Here is a 25230-nt window from a genome sequence, read left to right on the forward strand (position 1 = left end):
CCCTAATTAAACAACTATATTAAATTATTTCTTGACCTATCTATAACATAAAGAGTATATATAGTAACACTTCTATGTCTCTGCAGAAATCATTCACTCTGCTTTTAAAAATGAAATGGCAAAAGTTTGGTATCAATTGATTTATTTTGCTAATATAAAATACACTATCAGATACAGAGGAACACTTTTCAATAATGACAACCCTAGATTATGAAAATTCACTTTTTCCATAATAAGCTTATAAAATGACATACTGTATTTTCCTTTTCTAAATACATTTTTTCTAATATGTTGTCCAAACCAATATATAGACCTCTTTTGCATGCAGGAAGCCCCACCTTAGGGACTGTCACACACACTCTCTGTATTTTGACACTGTTTTTTCGTAACTTTTACATCATGGTTCCGGGGTCTTGGTTTTTGGGTGTGTACTCTAATATTGCTGCTCCTCAACTTCCATCCAGGCAAAAGCAGGATAAGCAGAGCAAGCCTGGTCTCCTTTGGAGTTCTAGTTACTTGTCATTTCTGTTCTGCATGTAAATTAACCCCTTAAGAGTCGAGGACACGCTTTGAGCTATATAACTGGGTTTCTACTCCCAGAATCTGTGATGCCAGCATCTCTTCCTCAATTACTCTTTGTATGATTATCATGAGTGAAATAAAACTAAGCAGAAATGTACTTTCATGGGTTCTGTGGTTTGTACTGCATTGTATATATTTGGTATGCAGCCTTAAAGATTAAAAAAAATTATTAGTATTTAAAGACTTAAAATAATTACTTTATGTTTAGTATTGACTTTTTGTCTGAGTAACATAGATTGACAGGCAGCTATCTTTTTGTTTTATTTATTTATTTATTTATTTATTTATTTATTTATTTATTTATTTATTTATTTACCTCCCAAGTGTTGCACTCCTCTTGTTCCCCCTGGCAGAGTTCTTCCCCCTTCACATTCCTCTTTGCCTCTGAAAGAAGGCACTACCCCATTATCCCCCCACCCTAGCTATCACATTTCTACAGGATTATGTCCACACTTTCCCACTAAGGCCACTAAGACTAAACAGTCTTCTTCTACATATGTGCCAGGGGCCATGAACAAGCCCATGCATGCTCTTTGATTGGCAGCTCAGTCTCTGGAAGCTCTCAGGCTACCTTAAATCCTGTCTTTTCTAAAAGGGCCACTTTTGAATGTATTTCTTGCTTCTAAAGGCTAATTATTAATTATTGTACAATGCTTTGATGCATTTGGTTGGAAAAAGTATCCTGGTAAACATTATTGTGTTAAATTTTAGCACTAAGACCAGAAATATGTATTACATAAACTCTAAATCAAACCAAAGCTTAAGCAGAATTATTGCATCATACGGTACAACCTTAGAAATTCTCTGTTGACAGTCACAGTCCCTGGCTCCCTGTAGGTATTTTAGGAATTGATATTCCATAATGGGCCACTAACAAAGGTGTTTAATTGAGACCTGTCTTGAGGCTTCCTGCTTAGAAGAGGTAATTTCCAGATATATATTTTTTCACCTGCTTGGTTGCTACTGCATGCTAACTACAGTGAACTGTTTATAGTAAAATTACCTGCACAGTATTGTGAATCACAAAGCATGACAATTTGCCTTCATAACTTAAAGAACAGAGTATTTTAAGTATATCATACACCTGTTCTTCTTTATAACTCAGTAAAAAAAATTCTCAAGAAACTCTTTTTGGACTTTGATATACTTTCTCAAGAATTTACTGGTCATTGAGGGTGACAGAAACATATAATTTCAGCTACTTGAAATGCTTTTATAAGGAGGATCAAAAGTTCAAGATCATGATAGGAAACTTTGTGAGTAGATAAATAGATGATAGATAAATAAGAAGATAGATAGATAGATAGATAGATAGATAGATAGATAGATAGATAGACAGATAGATAGATAGATAGATAGTCTGAAGATAGATATCAACAATAAAATACTTGTATGAGAAATACAAGACTTTAGGTTCATTCTGTTGTAATTGTCTCTGTCTCACTGCCTCTCTGTTTCTTTATCTTTGTTTCTGTCTCTGTCTGTCTGTTTCTCTCTCACACACACACACAAGCCCACACACACACTATTCCATTTTACAAAAATCTGAATGCTATAAAAAATCTTTTGAAAAAAAAGTTAGTGGAAATTTATAAAATGTGAAAGCAATGTTTAAGATTCAAGTTGTTTATGTGAAGAAGATATTCAGTACTGACTGAAGATGGCAAGTGAAACACACTTGCTAACAAAGGCAAAGTGGGAGGCTCAAGAGCTTTCCTTCCCTTCTGTTCCTCTTTCTTTTGAAAGTCTTAATGAACAGTATATGGATTCTTACCTAGGAGGAGTTGGGATTCAATGAATTTGACAGCAATTTCTCCAGTTTTTTGTATTTTCATGATTAATATTGTGATATTAATTCACTTAGAACTGCCACTGTTTCTAGGGAAACTATTTTTAGAAAGGACTTGCTACTTTTCTTCAGTTCACAGAATCCACACTGTAGACTGACATGGTTCTTGCTATCTGTTTTACAGGTTTTTGTCTCCCAAAAAGAGATAATGTTTCTCTAACCTTTATTGTGGTATCAGTCTTATTGACAAAGATAGCATTTCCAAGTTCTCAAGAGAAAATAAGATTACGTTGGTTTTGAATCAAACACTGAAGCTGTGCTCATGGTACAAATTGTTTGGATATTATGCCAAACAATTGTTAAGCATGGATCAAGCAGGTAATTTTGTACAAAATTGCCAAAACTGAAGCTCAACCCTGAGCAGAACAATCCTTCATAACCATAATCAAATTTTAGGCACACAGACACAGACATACACACACATACAAGCATGTGCATGCACACACACACACACACACACACACACACACACATACATAAATACCCACACACAAGCACACAAATACATATATATGCACACACACAGAGACACACACACACACACACACATATATATATATGCACACACATATACACACACTCACATAATACAAATACATATACATATGCATATACACACATACATAAATGTACACCAAACACACACACACACACACACACACACACACACACACACACACACAAAGAGTAATTAACTATTAATGGTTAAACATCTTAGGTTTCTTTTTATCCTGGTGTGGAAATAAATATGGAAAAGTAAGAAATGTTCTCCTTTGAATATAATTTTCTTATCTTCTATAGCACATGAAATATTTTTGATTCCCATTGTAGGATGCTTAATTGTATTTTTTTTAAGTTTTTCTGTAACTTTACTTTGCTCCTGAAGATTTTCAAGATAATAGTTTTTAGACTCCACTAGCAATGAAGCCAGTGCTCTTAGTGCACACTCAGAGAAAGTTTGAATGCAGTAGGTCATTGGTAGCTAGCATCTGTGAAAAAGAACATTATACCTGTCTCCTGTCATATGGCAATTATTCAGCACAAAAAGCTCTATGCTCACATGATTCTGAGAAGCAGGTAGATTATCTCCTTGTTTAGTTGTTCCTTATTTTTTTTATCACATGACAACATGTAAACTTGTAGCAATGACTACGTGTCAAATGTGTCATCCTGGTGAATAGCTATGCTCTGAATCAGTATTTAACTGGACTGATGAAACCCTTTACACAGAACAAACCTTGGGCCTGGAATGTTCCAGCACCAATCAAGGCATATATATATATTTTTTTAAGAATTATGGCCTTACTAAGTACTCCAACATCTCCACTCCTCAGTTTCTTCATTTGCAGATAGAAAGAAAATGCCTCTTCCTATGGGAACATTAGAGGAATAAGAATACTTTTCTATAGTTCAGACTAGGAAGTTAGTGTACACTTATTTTTAGAACACTGGGAGCAGAAAAGATTAGGTTGCTTCATATTAAAAGGAATTCTGTCTTTTTGACTCTTCAAATTTTGGTTCATGTTGCTGTTTCTAATGGATTTATTTCTTTGGAACACCTCTCTGATATAATTTGGACATTCCATCTGTAGTTACTTACTCTTCTTTATTTATATTTCTCATAGAAAAGGGACAACAAATGGTATATCCAATGAATTATTTTTGAGTTTCAAATAACCACTTTCCTTCTTCAAGCATCTCTCAAAATTCTGATTAGCATTTTGAGAACCTATGAGGTCATTTGGCATATGACCTCAAACACTTTACCTCTGAGTGACTTTCCTGACCCCATATTTTTATTTGTATAGAGCAAAGAATTTATATTGGGTATTGTGTATGTAATGTGACATCCATCCTTTTTCATTTTGCATTATCTGATTGTTGATAATTGAATTATTTCCCATAATATTTGCACAGGTTATTTGTGTAGCTATAGTTTAAAACCAGTTGCTTTGATTTATGGTTAAATAGATCAATGGCGACAGATCTTTATCTTTTTCAGATTCTCTTGGAAATAAGCTCCGTCCTGGTGCTTTGTGGGATTTCAAGAGAGGTTAACTCAAGGGCATTTCCACAAGAAAATGATCCTGTATAAAATACCAGTCTATTATGTGGATGAAAGATGTACTGCCCTAAATCCTGAAATAGCAAAATTCATTAAATTCACATTTGTTCCTAATATTAATAAACATTTACTAGAACATAACACTGTCAGAAAGACAATTAAATTGGACATTTGTTCTAGAAAAGTTCTCATTCACATTGTCATCCTAGATGACTTGCTTCCAAAATAAATAAATAAATAAATAAATAAATAATTAATTAAATAAGTTCAATTGTTTAAAATGTAACTAGGGAGACAGGCAATCTTTTTTATCCAAACATACTATCAAATTGTTTGTTAGCCATTTCAAAAATATAGAGTATGGTATTTCCTTGCCCAGTGGATGTTTAAAGTAACTTTAAAATTAATTCTAACATTAAAATCACTTGAAAATAAATGAAATAAAAATGATTTTGGAAATTCACTGAATTTTGCTGTTGTGATCACTGTGGAGCTAATCAGAGTTTCCTGGAAAGAATGAAGACACTGCAAATATCAGCCAAAATGCCATAATTTTCTTCAGTGTGCCTCCACCTTCCCAATGTTGATTTTTTTCTTAACACATCTTAAGCTGTTCTCTTTGGTTTTCTCTTCTGCTTTATTATTTTCTTCCACTCTGAAAAAGCATACTGTCAATAGCAGTGAGATTTCTTATGGTTCTTGGGGCCAAATAATCTGTATTTCAAACAGCAGTTCAGTTCTTGAAAAGCCCCTGTCTTAGTCAGGGTTTCTATTCCTGCACAAATCATCATGACCAAGAAGCAAGTTGGGGAGCAAAGGGTTTATTCAGTTTACACTTCTCCATTGCTGTTCATCACAAGAGGAAGTCAGAACTGGAATCCAAGCAGGTCAGGAACCAGGAGCTGATGCAGAGGCCATGAGGGATGTTACTTACTGGCTTGCTTCCCCTGGCTTGCTCAGCCTGCTTTCTTATAGAACCCAGGTCTACCAGCCCAGGGATGGCACCACCCACAATGAGCTGGGCCGTCCCCCCTTGATCACTAGTTGAGAAAATGCCTTACAGCTGGATCTCATGGAGGCATTTCTTCAACTGAGGCTCCTTTCTCTGTGATAGCCCCAGCTTGTGTCAAGTTGACACAAAACCAGCCAGCACAGCCCCACCACACTAATGCTGGCAGGTATTTTACTGACTTTACTTGTCCAAGGAATTTTATTCTCTGTTTTTCACTTCTTCATACCATGATCAATTTAACCTTCTAAAACCATTGCAGTTTCTGATTCCCTTCCCCTTTCTACTCAGAAATTCCACAGCTCATATCAAATGCTGTTCTAGCTCCCTCATACACAAAGGTAATCTCATTTACCATTAATACTTCAACTTTCAAACATTAGTCCCATCCTTAAGTAAGAATTTGGACTTTTCTTCTTTATTAAATTCCTACTTTTTTCCAGGAGCCATTATAAGTTCTTAATATATATTACCTTTACTTATTTCTTAGACCACATGGTAAAGTATTGAATTCTCCTATGAGCAAGGAGGCTTAGAGAGTGTAGATAACTTGGAACCTTCAATAAAATGGACCTACAGCAGATTCTTGCATTCTTCAAAATTTACAGAGTGGCCTCCAATGATGTTACTGCTTATGGTTCAATTTGTAGTTTTGATGTTTTTGTCCTTTCTGATAGTAGACGAGATTAGTTTTTAAAAGAAAATGGGGACTATTTGAAGAAATGAAAGTAAACTATCAACTGTTTTATGTCAGATATATAGGTACCAGGGATTATATTTCTGCCATAGTGTATTTGACTTGAATGTTACAAAGTATATACCTATCTATCAATATAGGACATCACTGCCAAATTCATAATAATAAGTTCCTATCTGAAAATCTTGTTAATGCTGATGAATAACTTTTTGACCTCAAATGGCATATTAACTGCAAAGCAGTTTTAGGATCTTTTGGATGTCTGACAAAATGTTATGAAAATCTGGAAAAATTCATTATTTTGATAGTGTCATATTTGGATTTACCTACATACATTTGGTTTATTAATTCAGTGACTCAATATCTCAGCATCTACTGTTATCCGTAATAACCGTATTTTGGTCTATATTAAGACTAAAACTCAGGTACCTAAGTTGAAAAACGGTTTGAAAAGTTCTGAGCAGTATGCATACCTATCACTTTAAAGAATGTACTCTCTCTAAATACTTTGCCCTTATTGTAGAAAAACGTTTCCAGAACTTCCGTCAGTAATTAAAATTGACTTTTCTTCACATTACTCTGTATTCTATTGTAGACCTTTGACGCAATTTTTTTTTGAGCTTCCGGCCACACGGCTACATTTCTGCAATATGCTGTAATTTACAATCTCCGAGTTTTCCCTTATTCCAAACCGTTCGTTCTCCAACTTCCATTTTTTTTCCCATTTAATGCAAACCAGTACTTTGATGAGAACAAATGTTTCAGCGCACACACAGCACACACAAATTTACAATTTTACTGCCTTAAAGACGATTAGATTGTGTTCCTTATACGTCTCCAAAGGAGGATAGAACTATTTTAAAAGTCTATGAGTAAACCATTCACGACCTTGCTTCTCGTCTAATTTTGTTAGCAATTATTTTGTATGACATTCGTTACTCTCAAACAAATACTGAAAGAAGTCTTTGAGCCTTGTGGTAATGTTGTGCTGTTGTTGTTTGCAAAGCCAAGTTACGAGGGGCAATCTTAGTGTTATGGGATCCGAATGACCAGGAACAGGACACAAACTATGGGCCATTTGCTGTTTCCCTGTGAGCGAGAGCCACAAGCACTTGCCCATTTGAGACTAGGCTGCAGATAGTGTTTGTGTTGAAAACATGAATATTTGTCGGCTTCAGATTTGCAAATTGATAGTTTCGCTTGGACAATACCTGCTTCACTAGGTCTTAACTCTCTGAAAACTCATTTTGCCTCAGCCCAATGATTTCCTCATGAAACTTATTAATATCTTACAGAATGGTGACGGGGGAGGGGTGGCGACCTGTGTGATAATCTTCAGCTGCTCCCCTTGCTGTCCCAATTCCTTTAGTTAACAATATTGTGTGGGACTCCCAGTGATAGCAACTATTCTAGCGAAAATTCTTTCGCAGAAGACATGTTTGGGGAACTAGGTTATAGGTTGCTGTTCAGGCTCCACGCCACCATCTTTAGCTGTGGACTCACAGCGGGTGGATTTTGATGGGGGAGGGGAGGCAAGAACTTCTCAGAGTGAAGAGACCTCAAGCAGCAGTGAGCACAGCAAGGACAGACTGAAGGAAGGCAGCATCCCCGAGAGGCAGTTTATTTAGCAGAGGAAGCAAAAGGCATTTAAACCTTTGGGGAAGGTTTATTGGTGCCTATAGGGGTAAATGTACTTAATTGGCTGGGTCCAAGGACATGGAGAGACTTCATGCAGACCCAGGGATATGATTCGACTCCTGCTGATTTCGGGACTGGATTTCTAGGATTTCGATATGCCTCGAATCCTCCCTTTTTTCTAGGACTGGTAACCACCTCCCAGTCCCAAGGCTTCCCAGCCCCAGCAAACGTCTGTCCTTAAGGCATAGATGGTGATCCATTGAGGCTGTCTATGCTGACAACTCTGGGATAGTCATTAGCATTTCTTAGGCAAAGTGCATGCTGTGATGTATGGCTTAAAACATCCTTAATCTTTTCCTGTTCATTGCCTTTGAACAGGATTGTTTTCCAGAAGTTTTAATCAAAGTTACACACACACACACACACACACACACACACACACACACACTGTTTTTGGTTGTGAGCCTAGCCTTTAACAGCTGAGCCATCTCTCCAAAATGTATATACAAAAAATATCCAATTTTAAAAAATGGAAAAAAAAAAAACAGAGAAAACCATGAAATGTATCTATCTTGGTCCTTATATCTCCATAATTACGAATTTATCCTAGAACCTTAAACGATAAATCCCATGAGATACAGGAATAGCTTCAGCTATTGTGATGCTGTTAATAGTAAAACTGAGAGGCTACCTAAGCTTCCAGTCAATGTATCTTTACAGGAGAATTTTACCAAGTCATTAAAACAATTGCAAAGTAGTGTTTGTTATAGAATGCTAATGGCACACTTTTAAAGGAAGAGTGGATTTCAGTTTTAGTCTTTGAAATCTTGTAGAGAATGTAATTTTTCTTTTTAGAGTCCGCAATAAAACATTTCATCATGATATATAAAAAATGAGTTTCTGATAACATGAAAGCTACAAAGATTATAAAATTTTTATTCTAAAGGAAAAAATATTCAGAGAGTAGAGAGAGGTTTGAGTTCATGTCAGTTATGAACAACCCAGTCGTTAAAATTTTTTGTGTGTATTTTTATACTTATTATTTTGTCTTAATTACATGCTATGTTTTAAATAATTAAAGTATTATGCTATTACATGGGAGGCATATGGCATTTATCATGTCAGTAAAATTTTACCCACTACATACATTTATTCATTTTTGAAGGTTGCTAAACCTGTCATTCATACTCATATAAACATAGTAAGTAATATTCTCTTAATTGTACAAGAAAACTGATGCACTGAAATATTAAAAAGCTGATGTGGGGTTAACAAGGCTAGTAGGGAAATAATTGAGAGATGGTGGCAGGCTCCCAAGTCTACGCTCGTATCTGTGATACTAGTGTATTTTAAAAATCTGAAGGTCTGTCTCATGATAAAATCCAAGGATTTTAGAAAATTTTCTATTTTGAATCTAGCAAAAATAGGTCTATTGAAACTTAAATATGTATTATTCAAAATTCTTAGAACTAAGTGTTTTATATATCCTATTTTATATTAATAAATTTAGGAGTCCTTGCACATGCTGAATGAGCTACCTGGACAATAGGACCTAAGTGCTAATGTAAAGTCCATTCTGCATCATTTCTTCTTTGTGCATTATGATAATTATGTATAGTACTTGCTTTATGCCGTGTACTGATGACAAACTATCATATTGATTGTGTATAGAATTTTTCTTTCTGGAGGTCTTGAAATGCTCAAAATATTTTGGAGTCTGTAGCTTTTGAAATTTGGAATTTCATATTAATGCTGCTCAACCAACCTGTAATACATTCTTCAGTAATATATCTTTACTTTGAAATTTACCTTTAAAATATTTTATTGTTTTATACACCATACCTGAAAAATTTAACAATCGCTTTAGTCATTATGGCCAAAGAAAAGTGAAGGAATTTAAAATAAGGATAATAGATAAATGTAAGGGTGAATAAATTGCAAACATCTTGATCAATAGTTTTGATTTATAATTCATGTGAATCTAGGCAAACTTTTCAAAACAGACTACCACCACAGTCTAGTTTGTCAAAGTGGCATAAAGTTTTAGAGCCTTAAATACACAGTGAACATCTTTTGCAGGATCCCATCTTGTCAAGGGGTGTAGGAAACAGTTTTACAGGGCTAATTCAAAAATGTTTAGTGTTCTCTGTGGTGAACTGGCTGGGTAAATGATGCTGAGCTTTTCCAACTCATTGGATGCCTAGCTGTTTATTTTATTATTTTTATGTATTTGTTTATTTTTTACTTGATGTGGTTGCCTGTAATTCTGGTTGGTTTGAAGGTTGAGTCTGAAGGATTAAAGACTCAAGGTCATCCCCAGGTGAACAGTGATTTTGTGGTCAGTCTGAGTAACCATAGGAGTCATAACCAAAAAAACAAAGCAAAGCAAAACACCAATAAGAATACCAAAGCGTGTTTAGAGTGACAGAAAGAGAACACAATTTTCAGTATGGAGTTGTCCAAACTGTGACTTAGGCAGTACTTTAGCTTGACTGTCAGTATTGAGGTATTAGAAAATAAAGTGTAAAGATTATCTTCTAATAAAAAAATAAACATTGAATCAGTGAGCCTTATAAATTTATTTTCAAATGTTGTACTCAATATCTAGAATACCTTGAATTTCAAAACTCTTATTTTTAAGAGCAATCTACACAAATGGTGACAAGTAAAGATATTTATTCTAATACTTAGTAAATATATTATCTGGAAAAAAATATTTGTACAGATCAAGCCCCCTCAATCTGTATTTGCATATTAACATTAGGATATTGAAATTAATGTTTTTAATAGAGACAGAATTAGTTCACACAAGCTTGAGGCTGGGATATAAACTGGTAATAAATTTATAAGTAATGTCTTTCAGATTACTTGTTCATTTGGTTCATGATGTCTCTGTTCTTTAAAATGAAGAAGGGGGAAAATGTTTTAGACACAAAATACAAGAATTATTCAAGAAACTAAAATGTAAATATATTCATTACTTAACCTACACATTCTTTTCTTTCTTTCTTTTTTTTCTTTCATTCTGTTTTACAGGTGTCTGACTTGGGAAATCAGTGTTTATTTTTGAGGGATTTTTTCCTTTTTTTTTTTTTTTTGTCTGTGTTTGGTTTTTGATCATTGATATTGGAATACAGAAGAGGAGCCAGAAGCATATTGATTTGGTTTCACTTCAGAACAGCCATTCTTGAGGCATTCCCTCCGAGAACACAGCCATGTGGCCGGCTCAGCTGACCATCCTCACGATGCTTTTAGCACCTGTAGTTTATGGTAAGTTCTGTTGACTTCTCATGCTTAGTTAGCCCGCTACTCACATTTACCCATAACATCCTTTCTTTTAAACCTTCTCTTTGAGATGGTGTAGCTTTTTCTTACCTTATATTAGTATATTAGTATATTACCTTATATTAGTATCAGTAAGTATCAAAATATATACTCTGAGCTATGAAATTACAGCTTTTCAGTAGGAGATCTCAAAGACTCCACTGAACCCTAAAAGATTTGTCTACTTTTTATTTTCACTTTGAAAAGAGCTCCTGCATATTTTGTGCGTTGACTTACCAAGATACAGAAAAAAAAAATCTCCTAAATCATTACTAACACACTTTAGTATATATTTAGTCTGCATTTTTTGTACTTAAATCATTTTTGTAGGAAAATGAGCTTTTGGGGGAGAGCAGAATTTGTTTATCCATAAGAAGCAATCCTTGCTTTTAATTGGTGTTTATTACTGTATGCAACCTTTAATACACAAAATGTAAACTGTGATCGCCCACTAGAGACATGTTGTTCTGTTATACACATTCTTAAATATAAAACAAATAACATGCCAACTTTTATAAAAAGGAATTTTACAAAAAGTACCGATTAAAGTCATGATAGACTATACTCCATTGTTCATGTAGAGTTCCCAGTAGTTACCTTACAAAGAGAACTTAGAAAATAGGTACCTTTAATTTTTTTTCTAGATTATGTATTTATTCAACATGGGAAGAAAATCTATATTTTGTTCAACTTACACTTTAATACTTATTCAATTTAACTAGATTCTAAACTAAAAATTGAAGTTTCATACAGGTCCCCTTTTGCAGTTTAAAGTTTTCTCCTAACATTAAAATGAGAGTATTAATCTCTCTAAAAACTCATGGTACTTACAGCAAAGGAAAAGGACAAAGGTTTATGTGGCATTGCTTCGGGTGAGTCTGAATACTGCAGGGTGGTAAGCCCCTGAGAAGAATCTGTAGCTTCAGTAGCTGCTTGGTGGTTTTCACTGGCCCATTGAAATCCACTGTAACTGCACTGTCTCTGAGTCTAGCCTGTGTTCCTAGACTGGAGCATGAATAATATAGCTTCTGTTGTTTTTGAAGTGTTCCACTAAAGTTAATGCATTTGGGATACGCAGTTCTAAAAAGTCTGTAACAGGCAGAAATAGCTCTCAACTTACAAGTAAAATCTTTGGAGAAACACCTTGTTTTTAAAGAAGGAGATGTATCAATCATTACTTAAAGTTTTCTTAATCCAGGTACTGGTGCAGCTCTTATACAGTCTTACAATTTGCTTATGACTATTAAAATAATCTGAAGCCACTTAAAATCAGATTCTTTTTCTTATTATCCACACATAAAAAGTCATTTACAGGCGCACTTGTGCGCCTGGAACCAAGATGTCGGCTTCCAAGTATAAGCCTGCGCCCCTGGCTACTCTCCCCAGTCCCCTCGACCCTGCCGAGTATGACGTGTCTCCGGAGACCCTAAAGGCGCAGGTCGAGCGTATGAGCATAAGGGCCCGGCTTAACGGGAGTACCTGCTTCAGTACAACGACCCCAAACGCCAAACGCACATCAAGGATCCTGCCTTGATTCGCTGGACCTATGCAAGATCAGCAAATGTTTATCCTAATTTCAGGCCCACTTCCAAGAACTCACTTTTAGGAGCTCTGGCGGCGTTTGGGCCCCTCATCTTCTGGTATTGTTTTCAAAACAGACAGGGACAGAAAGGAAAGACTTATCCAGGAAGGAAAATTGAACCGAACATTTACCCTCACCTACAAAGCTAAGTAAGGATAGCTCTGTTCTTGCATAAGTAAATCTATTAATTAATCAAAAAAGTCATTTACATTATACTTTTTACTTTAAAATTGAAAGTATTTATTGTATTATTTTGAGGTTTAAATAAACAACATATATAAAGTATCCAAGCTCCACAGAACAAGTCATTATATATTAATTCCCTTGAACATCATGTCTGACCCACTATTAATTATTTTAGTAATTGATCCAATGTACAATCAGCTGATCATGAGAGTTGACTCATTTAAAGTTGATATTCAGAAAGAATTATAATTATCTATATATTAATATATATAAATTTATATTCAGAAAATCACTATAAAACTGCTGTGTTAGAGTTAAAATAGCTAGAATAGGGATGTAAGGAAATGTCATCATTTCATAATCAATGTTTTTAGTTTTCTAAAACATACATCTCCTAGGTACTCGTTATCCCTAAATATAAACAAACGTAGGTCAAGGGTCTTTGTTTTGGGGCCTATTATCTAAGTACTTAAGCAAACATACACACAAGCACACTGACACACACACACACACACACGGTGTGAGGGACAGAGAGTCTGAGAAAGACAGACACAGAGAGACAGAGGAAATATAGATACAGAGATAGATTGAGAGTCAGAGACAGAGAGAGACAGAGACAGAGATACCAGAATCTCTGAGCAGTAAACACCTTTAAAAATTGTTAGTGTAATTACTTTGTGTTTGTACTAAGATCCAGATTTATTCTGTTTTATATTTAGAGCACCTAAACTACCTTAATATTGTTTATCCATAGCATCCCAAGTAATATTGATGTTTTCCAAAGATAAGTTTATCTTTTCTACTTTTATTCTTTTAGCTTATACGATGCCTTTTCTAACTTTGCAGACAGGAAAGGGCTTTAATGATCAGTTTTGCTATCCAGATTACTCATAAACGGAGAAATGAACCACTGATTAGAGCTCAAAGATAACAGAACAGAAATGATTAGTGTTCCTGCTAATCCGGGCTCAATGAAATACTGCATAATTTGAACCATCAAACAGTAGAACTAAAATGGACATTACTTTGTAAAATCTGTTTTTCTCCCCAAAACGCATTGATTATTGGTACCTGTTCTTTACTCTTCTGATGCCCAGTGAAGTTGCCCTTTAGACATTTGGAATACACTTCTCTCAATATTAACTTGATTGGAAGCCCCAGCTTCAGAGCAAATAAGCAGTTGTAATGCCTACTGCAAACATCAGATTATTTGATACAGGTCTTCCTCACAACACTTCCATGGCTTTGTTACCATAACCTGTTCATCATCATCACATGTTATAAATTATATATGGAAGTGCTGAACTGCAAAGTTCCTCTACTGCTGTTAACAAGGGAATTCTGAATGAGGATCTTCTTCATTGGTGCCAGCTGAACTCAATTTCAATCAGGGATGACAGGCAGTATCTTGGAAATTCGAGAGCAAGTGAGGAGGACATTTCAATCTCCTCCCTGTCTATATCCTGAGAGCAGAGTGATTAGGTTTTTAAAGTCAGAAATAAGTGTAGAAGAATGTCAGATCGGCCACTTACTAGCTCTCTTACGCTTCTCAGCAAACTAGTTAATGTGAATTATCACATAAAGACTGTGCTCAATGCTGAAGATACAGAGATAGAGATGTACAAAAGACTTACCTGTTGCCTCTCAGGAGCTTTAGAGAACCCTAAATATTTATAAATCTCGTGTTCTTCTAGAAGATGAAAATCCTTGCAGAGCTATATTTAGCAAAGAATAAATAATAAATGTATAACTCCCAGTGGAGTGAGAGGCATTTCATAAAAGTACTATCATTTTTCTATGCCTTATTTACCTTAAAATTAATCTAAACACCTAAGCTGTAAGCAAGCAATGTGCAGAATTATCCTTATCATTCGTCTGAGTCTTTAGAAACAAACAACAAAAAACTTAATGACTTGAACCTTTTGATTCAAGGTCTGTATGAAATTTTAAAATATTTAAATACACACAAAGATATTCTATTATTGTTATTATCTAAATAAAATATTACCAATATGTAGAAATGCATACATTACTTCTTGAATTAGTGACAATTTTCTATAGGTCATTCTTGTAGATATCTGTAGGTAAAATTATACTAATACTTAAACTGTTGATCTTAGTTAAATAATCTTGCCATTGCTCTACATTGTCTGGCCAATGTTTTCCCATGGAGACAAAAATAATCAGTGCACACACAATATACATGTTTGTCTATATGCAACTGCAAATGGTGTCTCTGGTTGTATGTTATCCGTCCACAGTCTGTGTCTCTGTGCACCTCTGTATTTCTCCTTTTCTGTTTTCCATGATTGTCCCCTTCCTCAGGAGCCATCAGACATATATCTGTCCTACCGCGAGACTGAAATGTAAAGTTCTTAGCTTTTCAAGGATTGCATGAAAATAAGTATTTTGTGTCATGTTATTGATGTAGTCCAGAGAAAGGAAAGTTGAAGAACAAAAACTAGCAGTAATGAGGGTGGCTGGGACTTTGTAAGAGTGAGAATGAACCAGGGCATGGAGCACACTTGTCATACCTCTGGGTCTTTGATGTCATAAATCTCCCAGAATTTTTCTAAGACTTATTTATCTTGAAGTCAATAAGGTACCCACCAGCTACCCAGGACTTTACAATGTGCTTTTACTCAGAGTATGAGTTGTACAGGAATTTGAGGTCCTTCTTGCACAACTTTTCCAGTATCATAGATTACAGGATTGCACCACTACCCCTAAGGTTTGGGGCTCCTTCTGATTGACAGAGCACGTCAAAGTCTAATGTGAGACCTTAAAGTTGGCTGGCTACCCAGTTCTGGCCTATTACTACTTTCAAGTGCCAATGGTTTGGGGGTTCAAAAGGGGACCGTGGTGCTGAGATGTTTTAGCTACTCAGTTTATTCAGACTTTCCTGCTAACTATACTGAGTGACAACCAAGAAGATGGAAAACATGATCATCATAGCATGATGAACAGGACATTGTATTTTTTAGCACCTTCAAAGAGGGAGAAGAGGATTTAAAAACATTAGAATTACCTTATGCATGCTTTTCTCCTGCAAGTAGATTTATTTTTGTCTAACATAAGAAACCCCTAGTTATATATTTATGACTTTATAGGCTAATGTGTTCCATTAGGTCTAAGTTACTTGTAATGAACAGTGTTTAATAAGAACAAAAAAGTATTCCACTGTGTATATATTTATTTGTATTTTTATATATTTTATTTATATAAAAATAAATGTTATAGATGTATGCTACTTAATATTATAGTGCTTCAATTAATTTATACATTTTAAATTACGCTAGTAGTACAAATTCGACAAGTCCAGATTACATATGACTATGGATATTGCCTTACATTTTTCCTATGAAGATAGGTCTTATTTTGTGAAAGCATCGGGTTGACTTCTAAGCTCTACTTCACTTTGCTATTTTTGGAAGTTGATCGTCCTTGATATATTTCTGCTGCCAGCATAGGGAATTTGTAAGAGTAGCAAAAGTACTTTAAAATCAAATCCTTTGTACACACAAATGTGTATCATGGTATTGGTGTGTGAGGGCAGTGCTAATAGATTGGATATATTCCATAGTCGTCATTCTTCAAAAGAATTTCAAAACATATACATTGTAAGCACTATAATTTCTATAATACCAATATGTTAAATATCGGCATGATTTTAGGACCATGTTTTGTTTATAGCAGTTGATTTAAAATTCCTATGTGGAGTTTCACAATTAAAAAGACTTTACATTTTTGTTTGTACCTGGGACTATGTTATATGTGGTTTTTCTGTAGTAATAATCTATAAGGAATGTGTACATGCTAAGAGGAAAACAGCACTTTCTTATATTTAAATTTGAAGTATTATGACATCTTTGTAAAATAATATATTTTATTTTAATATTTCTTGGGTTGTGAGTAAAAAGTGACTGTAATTGGGTACTAACTGTTGATTGAATTATAAAATATTTCAATATATAATGGTCATTATTTCCCTCTTCTTTAGGCTCCTATTTCTTTTTCTTTTTCAGTATTAGAATGCTGCTCCCATTGCAATTCTCTATAAGCGGCTATATTCTATATTGCATACATTTCTGATTGAGAAACTATCTCTTTTTTTTCTTTTTTTTTAATGACTTTATTTTGCAAAACAAAGATAAATGTACAGATTTTAAACATTTTTTGCTTAAAATTATACATTTTTGTCAGTACTGTTTTTTCAGACATTAAAATAAATTTTACATAAAACCATGTGAATATATTTTTTAGTCAGTACTTGATTTTTTTCAAGGGCTTGACAGTATGCATTGAAAACTATCCCTTGAAAGGCGATAAGACATTTGATATTCATTAGCAACAATGACCTGGTTTGAAATGACAGACCAATTACATAGCTGTGTAATCATTAAGAAGGAGGCAGCATTCAAAAAATGAAGAAACTTGTTTTAATTTTCCATGTTTCTAACTGATAAATCGAGCTTAAACTTTAGATTTAACTTTTAATTGCATTTTTTATTTTACTTTTTTTGTTTTTACTGAAAATTTGTCAGAGTGCTGGAAATACTGGAGTACGGTTCTATTTGTTTGTTTCTTTATATTTTTCTGCCAAAGAAAACCTATTGAGCATATAAAGTGTTTTTTCAGGCAAGTTGATCTAGTTGAGAATCTCTGCAAGAAATACATTACACACACTTGCAGAGTTTGAAAGATCTTCACACAAAAACAGGAATAATGACTTTTAATTAGCTTTCTATTTTATCTATACAAATTTTGGGTGAATATGAAAACCTTAAAGCTTCAGTTGAATATGACCAGTAACATCCAACACCATAGTCCTGTTATTTATTTGTTTGGCATTGGGGGGGGGTGGGGATAAAAACAAAATCTTATCCTTAGGCATAGCAATAAGTATTCTTAGGGGTTTTGATGTAGTCATGTATGAGTGAAAATATTTTTATTAGAATATTTGGTTTATACTGCTCACTTTAAATTTACATTAAATCTTACACATTTGGTATTATTTCAAAAATTAAAGTTATTCTATAAACTGAAGACATTATGACTTTGAAATTCATATCTTATGGCTTAGTACTGAACAACATGGCCACGTTATAATTATAACAAACATTGTAAAGACACATAGTAGTGTATAACTTAGACCAGATACATTTGTAAAAATTAAAACAGTTATCATTTATTGGAATAAAGGATGCCTTAGAAGAATTGTAATACATGAAAACTACAAATCTGCTTGTTCACTACAATTTGTGGAAAATAGTTCACCAATTTGGCCTGTTATAATAACAAGTAAGACCTAAGAAGTACAAAAAATATATCTTCAACAGTACAATAACATTTTCAGCAGTTTAATGAAGTATTCAGAAAAGTCAAAATACTACACATGGTGATGGGAAGTAGCTTAGAAGCTAGATGCTTCTTTGTATGTGCAAGGACCTGGGTTCAGTGCTGAGATCATGTAATACATGGAGTTGGTAGAACATGCCTGTAATCTCAGCAGTCCAAGTAGAGACAGAGCAATCAGAATTTCAAGGAAACCCACAGCTGCATATTGAACTCTAGGCCAGCCTGTCCCCATAAGAAGATATAGCAAGATAATTGATAATGACAATGAGGATGGGGGTATACTAAATTTTCCGCGGAATTAATGTGTGTGAGTGTATGCATGAGCATAAAAAAAATCGTGTTATTGAAGAACTTTCAGGATAGTAAAAGTCAGTAAAAAAGAAAAATTTTGAATTCTTTTGAAATTACAAACTAGACATGTGAAGCAAAACTTGAAATCATTAACTTTTTTCTAATCAATCTACCTGGATTTTTTCATATAACATCTTATGTAAGCTTAATGTCATATAAAGTGTTACATGAGAGTATCTAGTTAAACACAGCACAAATTATATCAGATATGTAAATTTTTAAAGAAATAATAAATTAATAAACACAAAAGACGAATAGTAATGTGTTAACCTGACTGTATTCAAATTATCTTTGTAAACAGAGACTATGGAATACTTTAAATTGAATCTTCAGAGTCAACCAGTTTATGTGTTGAACACCTCAGACCATAAAACTAAGCTATAGATTACCTTTGACTCATAAGGTTATGAATAGGTACTCAGAAAATCACATACCTAAGAACAGACTGATCAAATATGGTTCAAACTGAAGGGCAATATTTTCCTTAGTTATATAACATAGATTTTCTGAAACAATGTATCATTGATTTACCTCACTTTGTCTGCATTAAAACAAAAACAAAAGCAAAAGTGTTGGTTGAATGGATGTCTTGCTCTCCAAACTAATAATGGTTTTTAAAGAATACCCTCAGAATGTGTGTGTGTGTGTGTGTGTTCATGTGTGTGTGGGTGCCTCTACTCTGGTGTGTTTTCTTGCTATATTTATTCCAATTTTAGATATGGTCTCCAAATAGCAAGGTGCTCACCAAGTAGGCTGAGCTGACACCTCAGAGTCTCATGTACCTCCACCTCCCTAGAGCTAGGATTCAAATACAGATTCCTACAATCATTGTCACATGAATTGTGAGATCTGCTCAGGTCTCCATGCCCACAACAGTAGTCTCCAGATGGAGCTATTTCCCTCCTTCTAAGCATTCCAAGAATGTTCTGGAGTGTCTTTTGGGGGAGACCTACTCTCAGCTATGGAAAGACCCCATTGGGTGGCACAACATTTCACAGTGTTGTGAAAGTGCTTATAGAAACAGTCCTCAGGGACAGGGGAGTGGACGAATCTTGTGAAGGAAGGGTCCAATGGACAGTCTGGATGGATTTTCTTAGAGTTAGTGGGTCCTAACTTCTACTCCTACTTCTATGAGAGAAAATCACAGAGTCATGGCTTCAGTCTTTTTTAATATAGGGCTTTCACGATAAAGGAGTAAGACCTCAGTTCATGAAAAAGAACTTTTTAAATCCTGGCACATTTAATATCATAACTCCTTTCAAAGACACATAACACAAGGCAAATAGTTTTTATTTATACTTTATATACCATAGAACTAACTGACTTAAAGTTCAGTTATCATAAGTCTTTAAAAAAGAAGACCTTACCTGATAACGTCATCCCCATGCCCCTGACCTTTTGACTCTTGGAAGACAGAAAATCTACTTCCCCCTGAATGGGTTAATCTTTCCCAGAATCTTCATACAAGTTATTCATGGCAATTTGTGTCCTTTGTGATTGATTTCCCCCTCATTGGGCCCTTTAAATTTACTCATATTTAACACGTGCAATTACTTAATGATTTTTATTTCACTGTAACTACTCCACTGTAGGCATACACTACAGTGTACATTTCAACTGGTAAACACGGAAATTGTTTCCATTCCTTGGCTGCTTACTAGCCTGCTGTGTGGACATTCTTGTAGCATGCTTTATTTGGGTGCCCTTTCCTTTCCTTCTGGCATCTGTGTAGGAATAGAAATGATAATCCATCTGAAACTTCTGTCTAGCATTTTGAAGAACCACAGAACTCCTTAACAAAGGAGAGTAGCAGGTCTACTCTTTCAGGGATCATGTGGGTTGTCCTGTCTGTAGGTCTTTCACTGCTCTTCCTTAGAGCTACTGATGTAACCACAGGAGTTGTCGCCTGCATTTTCATCATGTCCATAATCTGCAACTGCTTCTCACATGCGTGTTGAAAAATAATTATTGATTTCTTAATTATGAGTTGGTTTTTCTCTATCATTAAATTATAAATGTTTTCATAGACATGATTTTTTAAAGAGGCCAGATGATGACTCTATTACAAAAGACACAAGTTTAATGTGCTTTTTAGATTCACTACCCCAAGAATTTTTGCTTACTTAGAACCAGTTGAGTCCTAACAACGTTAATATATTTTGAATTCTACATAGTTTTCTCTCTTCCAATTTTACTTACGTAGTTGATTCAAAAGAGAATTCATCATTTAAGGATACTCTTATGATGACAAAATTGAAATGGGCAGTTATTGAAGTTTCATTCTGCAGAGTCATATACTGTGAGATAATACTTTGATTGTTAGCCATTTTTCAACTCCTCTTTCCTAGAAAAATGTTGAATCACTGAATGTTCACCTCCATATCCCCAAATGTTTCTTCTTTTCCCTGAGACTAAATGATTTTTGTCCTTGATTTTCAAAATCTTGTCTTTTGGAATTTAGAATTTTAATTACTCAGTATTTTAAAGTTGAATTATACCTATTAAGTTAACAATCTTATTCCCATAGAATTATTTTTCTCTATAGTGTCTTGCAACCTATTGAATTCCTTCATGTTTCTGTGGCCATGACTAATACCTGAGACATATACTATACAGGAAAATTGATTTACTCTTAGCTCAAATGATTCAATTCAAATTTGGTTGAATCTGTTGCCTTGGGTACAATCGAGACAGCTCTTTGCTCATGAATGATGTTAATGAAAATAAAGGAAGAATGGTGGTGTCTGAGAAAATTAGAGGGAGAAACTGAAAGAACATAGAGAGACACACATGGAGAGAGAAGCAGAAAGATTCTAAGAATCTAAGAATGATGAAAAATAGCAACCTATTTACAAAATGCAGCTTACATGAAGCCTCAAAGCAAAGCTTATGACTTGGCTAGTCTAAGCTCCTTTCATGTTGCAATTTACAGTGTTCTGCTGGGTGGGATCTAAAGATTTCTAGCTTTAGACTCTGGTTCAGATTCCATTGTGTTCAAGATACATTATCTGAACCAGCTTAAATCACGGTGCTGTTATTTGTTAAAGGAGTAATTAGGACAACTCAGTAATAGTCTGAAGACTAAATAAAATGATGTATAGAAATAGCCTTACACACAACCTTATACATTTAATCCAGAGAGAATGAGCTCATTAAAAAATACCTTTAGGAATTAAAAAGAAAAACAAATGACTTGGAAAGTAAGCAAAATTTAAAATACAACTCCATCTTGGGGTCACTTGCTTTCAACAGCAGTTTTCAAAGGGTGCATTGTATATTAATCCCTGAATGTGACAATTTCTCTTAATTATATGTCTACACATTTGCACACACATTTAGCCCATCATTATATTCAAGACTCACCCACTGGACTGTAGCTAAGTCTTTAATGAGTTACTAATGAACATCTTAAGCTTAGATCAGCATTTGGAACAATCCTAAAGTGTGTTGAAAAGCTATTCAGATCGCAAAGCTGTGGCTTTTAATTAGACTGTGGGCCCAATAAAAGTTCCTGTCTTCACTTTTCTTCCTATCTTGAGGACATCGAATACTAGCAAGTGGCAGCTTAGTCTCATTTTGATATCATTAGCCATATATGAAGTTAATAGGGCTGGATTCTATTGACTGGTTTTGAGATCTCATTGAACTGATCAAATAAAATGAGAACAATATGAAAACATTACCATGGTATTCTGCAGGGTTTCATTCTTTTTTCTGTTGGACTTAGATGACTTTAAAACAGATTGATTTTGTTGTTGCATCAGAGAATAACAGATGACAAGGGAAAAAATGATCCAGATACGATTAAATCATGTAGGTGGGAAAATAAAAAAAAAAAAAAAAAACAACATCTCCCGTACTTATAAAAAGAACACGCAGTCTGCTTTCACACGTTGCCAATTCTCTCCGAGCTGTTAGAGGCACCACAGAAATAGTAGTTATAAATATTACCCAAATTAGATCAAGAGTACTCTTTACTGGAGCTCACCTTAAAAGTCAACAACGGTGCTACTTAACAGGTATCCTTTCTGCTACCCTTTTCCTCTCCTTCCAGTCGTGAAGTTAGTGAAACCATGAAAAATGTAAGGACAAATGCTTTTGTACTCTCGGTAAAATTTTGAGCAACGGGACGACATGTAGCTCTCCCTCCCGGAACCCTACAAAATAGCTTGAAAGAGGTCCTTTAAATCCTTCACAAGAGCTGCTACTTGGATTCACTGTGATGACTTCATTGTATAGGTTATGGATTTTCATTGGGAGCTTTGCATTGAGCCCCTGCAACAGATATCTATATCTACATATATATATATATATATAGATAGATAGATAGATAGATAGATAGAGGTATATAGATATCAATATAGATATATAGATTCATATATAAGTTTACATATATGAATCAATTTTTTAAAGTAGGTATCCAATAATAGTGAGAGTATGAATGTATCACCAACATGACTTAATTGATCAGTGTGACATTTGAGCTTGTTAGCATATCTGTCTTGTTGTTAGCCAGCATTTAGACACCTGTTTACTGTTTGTGAGGACAGGTTGAGATGCAGGTGACAAAAAGCTCTTACTACCCTATGGTAAGAAAAAAAACAAACAAACAAACAAAAATGACAGAGGGACAATGACAATATCTGTATTTTCCTCAACTATTCTCAGGGATGTCAGTCTGGATTTACTTAACCAAGCGAGACAGAACTGACTAACAAGACTGTGTCTGTGAATGTACACAGCCCACAACCGGTTCTGCTCATTTTGCCCACACAACAGGGCCAAATGTCGGCATGGTAGAAGAAGTGTCCCCTGTACCACAGCTGCCTAGAATCTTAGAGAAATGAGTGCTTCTTTATAGCATTCTGAACACACAGCTTCTGTAGCATTAAAAATTAATATTCCTGAAGAGGGTTGCAGATGAAAGAAGTCAGGATTCTACAGAAAAAAAAAAAAAAAATCCAACGCTTGAGTTTTTTTTTTTTTTTAAACCATGAATTACAATCTGTTTGTGTTTTGTTTGCAAAGAGCAGGTGTTTTTAGTTGGAAAAAAATTACAGTTAGATGCCATCCCTTTAATGTAATAAGCCTTTTCATTTCATTTGAATGAAAATAAATCTGTCTTTTGGGGAAAAGCCAAACTTATAAATGAAAATTACTAACAGAATTTGCCTCCTTACTCCTGTTCACAAGGGTCTGAGGTCTGTGTTGTAGCATTGCTATTTAAAGAGTCAATATAATAAGTTATACCTCTCCCCTTACTTACATACCTTACTGCATTAAAATAGAATACTGGAAAGCAAATTAGAAAATAACTTCTAAATGTTTTCATCCAGCACCACAAAATAATTTTGCCTTTAGCTTCATTCACAGAGAAGCATGTGACCTTGTCACTAGGTTTCCCTCTCACACAGCGATTGCAACTTAGTTCTGCTGTGTCCTCAGTCAAATGTGTATTTTGTTTCATTTTGCTGTCAAAAGCTAAGTTGTTGAGAAGTGTCAGGAGATGGGTCTGAAAGGTCAACAGTTCCTTTTGTCACACCGGGTATATCTATACCATATGGAGGGATTCCAGCTACAGAGAGAATCCAAGTTAGACAGGCATATGCTCACTCAAGGATTGCTACAGAAGTTGCTTCATCTTACAATGAAGGGCAAGTCATCATCACTGAACTGTGCCCCGATGATATGGAATTAAAACAGAGTTTTCTATGCCAAAGCTCTGGGCATCTTTAGACAGGTGCTTTCGTGACTACTTTCAGATATTACTATGAGGCCTGTAGAGAAATTGTGTAGTAATTACATACACCTTAGAAAGAACGTGAAGAAATATTAACCTTCATATGGGTGGTACTATGGTGCTGGGGGAACAAGTATTTTTCAGGTTTATAAGACAAAACAAGCAAACCCATTGTTTTCACAGAAAAGAAATGAAAGCAAAGGGGATCAAGTAATGACTTCTATTCCCTGTACTTTAACATATACTTTTTAATATTCAGTATGTGATTTCCCGTTAGCTACATAGTGCTGCTCAGCCTAGTATAGTGAATATTGTTAATAAGTTATTACATGCTAAAAATACTATTACTGTCTCTAATTGTAAAGGTTAAAAAAAAAAAAAAACAGATCAAACTCATCAAGCTACTGATGCAGAGATACTGTCCAATGATCAACTGAAAAGAAATTAAGTCAAGATCTCACAATGCTCTCTAACAAGCTTCTATTCAAGTCACTCCTATGACAACCTCATACTGCTTCATTCTGTAGACCTTTGAGCTAAGCTAGAATCAAAACAATGGAAACAGTGTTCTGAGGTTGGCCAGCACATGATGGAAATAGTAGAATTTATAACCGGAAACCTTCTAGTTTGTTGGGGGAGGGAGCAGTTTATTTTTCTTGAACCTTGAGGATCAGATTAATACATGATGAAAGGAAATTTTAGAAGAATGTAGGAGAAAATATGAGGATTTTGATGATGATGCTTTCATAATAATCATAACATAATTATAACAATTCCCCCTCTCTTTTCCTCAAGTCATACCTTCCCAGACATACTTCCTTGTTCTCTTTCAAATTATGGCGGAATTTA

The 25230-nt window shown here is 34.7% G+C and overlaps 1 protein-coding gene and 1 pseudogene across 12 annotated transcripts in view; both read left to right on the plus strand.

Annotated features, from left to right (window-relative positions):
- Positions 1-11055: 11055 nt before the first annotated feature.
- Positions 11056-25230, plus strand: part of ADGRL3 (adhesion G protein-coupled receptor L3) — a gene marked incomplete at both ends in the record, with an annotated part of 454743 nt that continues 440568 nt past the window's right edge. For all 11 annotated transcript variants that reach the window (XM_080935836.1, XM_080935841.1, XM_080935830.1 and 8 more), the window contains one exon: positions 11056-11110. In XM_080935836.1, coding sequence (XP_080791962.1) covers positions 11056-11110 — 55 coding nt within the window. The remainder of the gene's footprint in view (positions 11111-25230) is intronic.
- On the plus strand, positions 12482-12935 carry LOC308426030 (NADH dehydrogenase [ubiquinone] 1 beta subcomplex subunit 4-like; annotated as a pseudogene). Its single transcript has one exon. The product of its transcript is annotated as an NADH dehydrogenase [ubiquinone] 1 beta subcomplex subunit 4-like (transcript).

Source organism: Micromys minutus, assembly GCF_963924665.1.
Source record: "Micromys minutus genome assembly, chromosome: 1".
Taxonomy (NCBI): domain Eukaryota; kingdom Metazoa; phylum Chordata; class Mammalia; order Rodentia; family Muridae; genus Micromys; species Micromys minutus.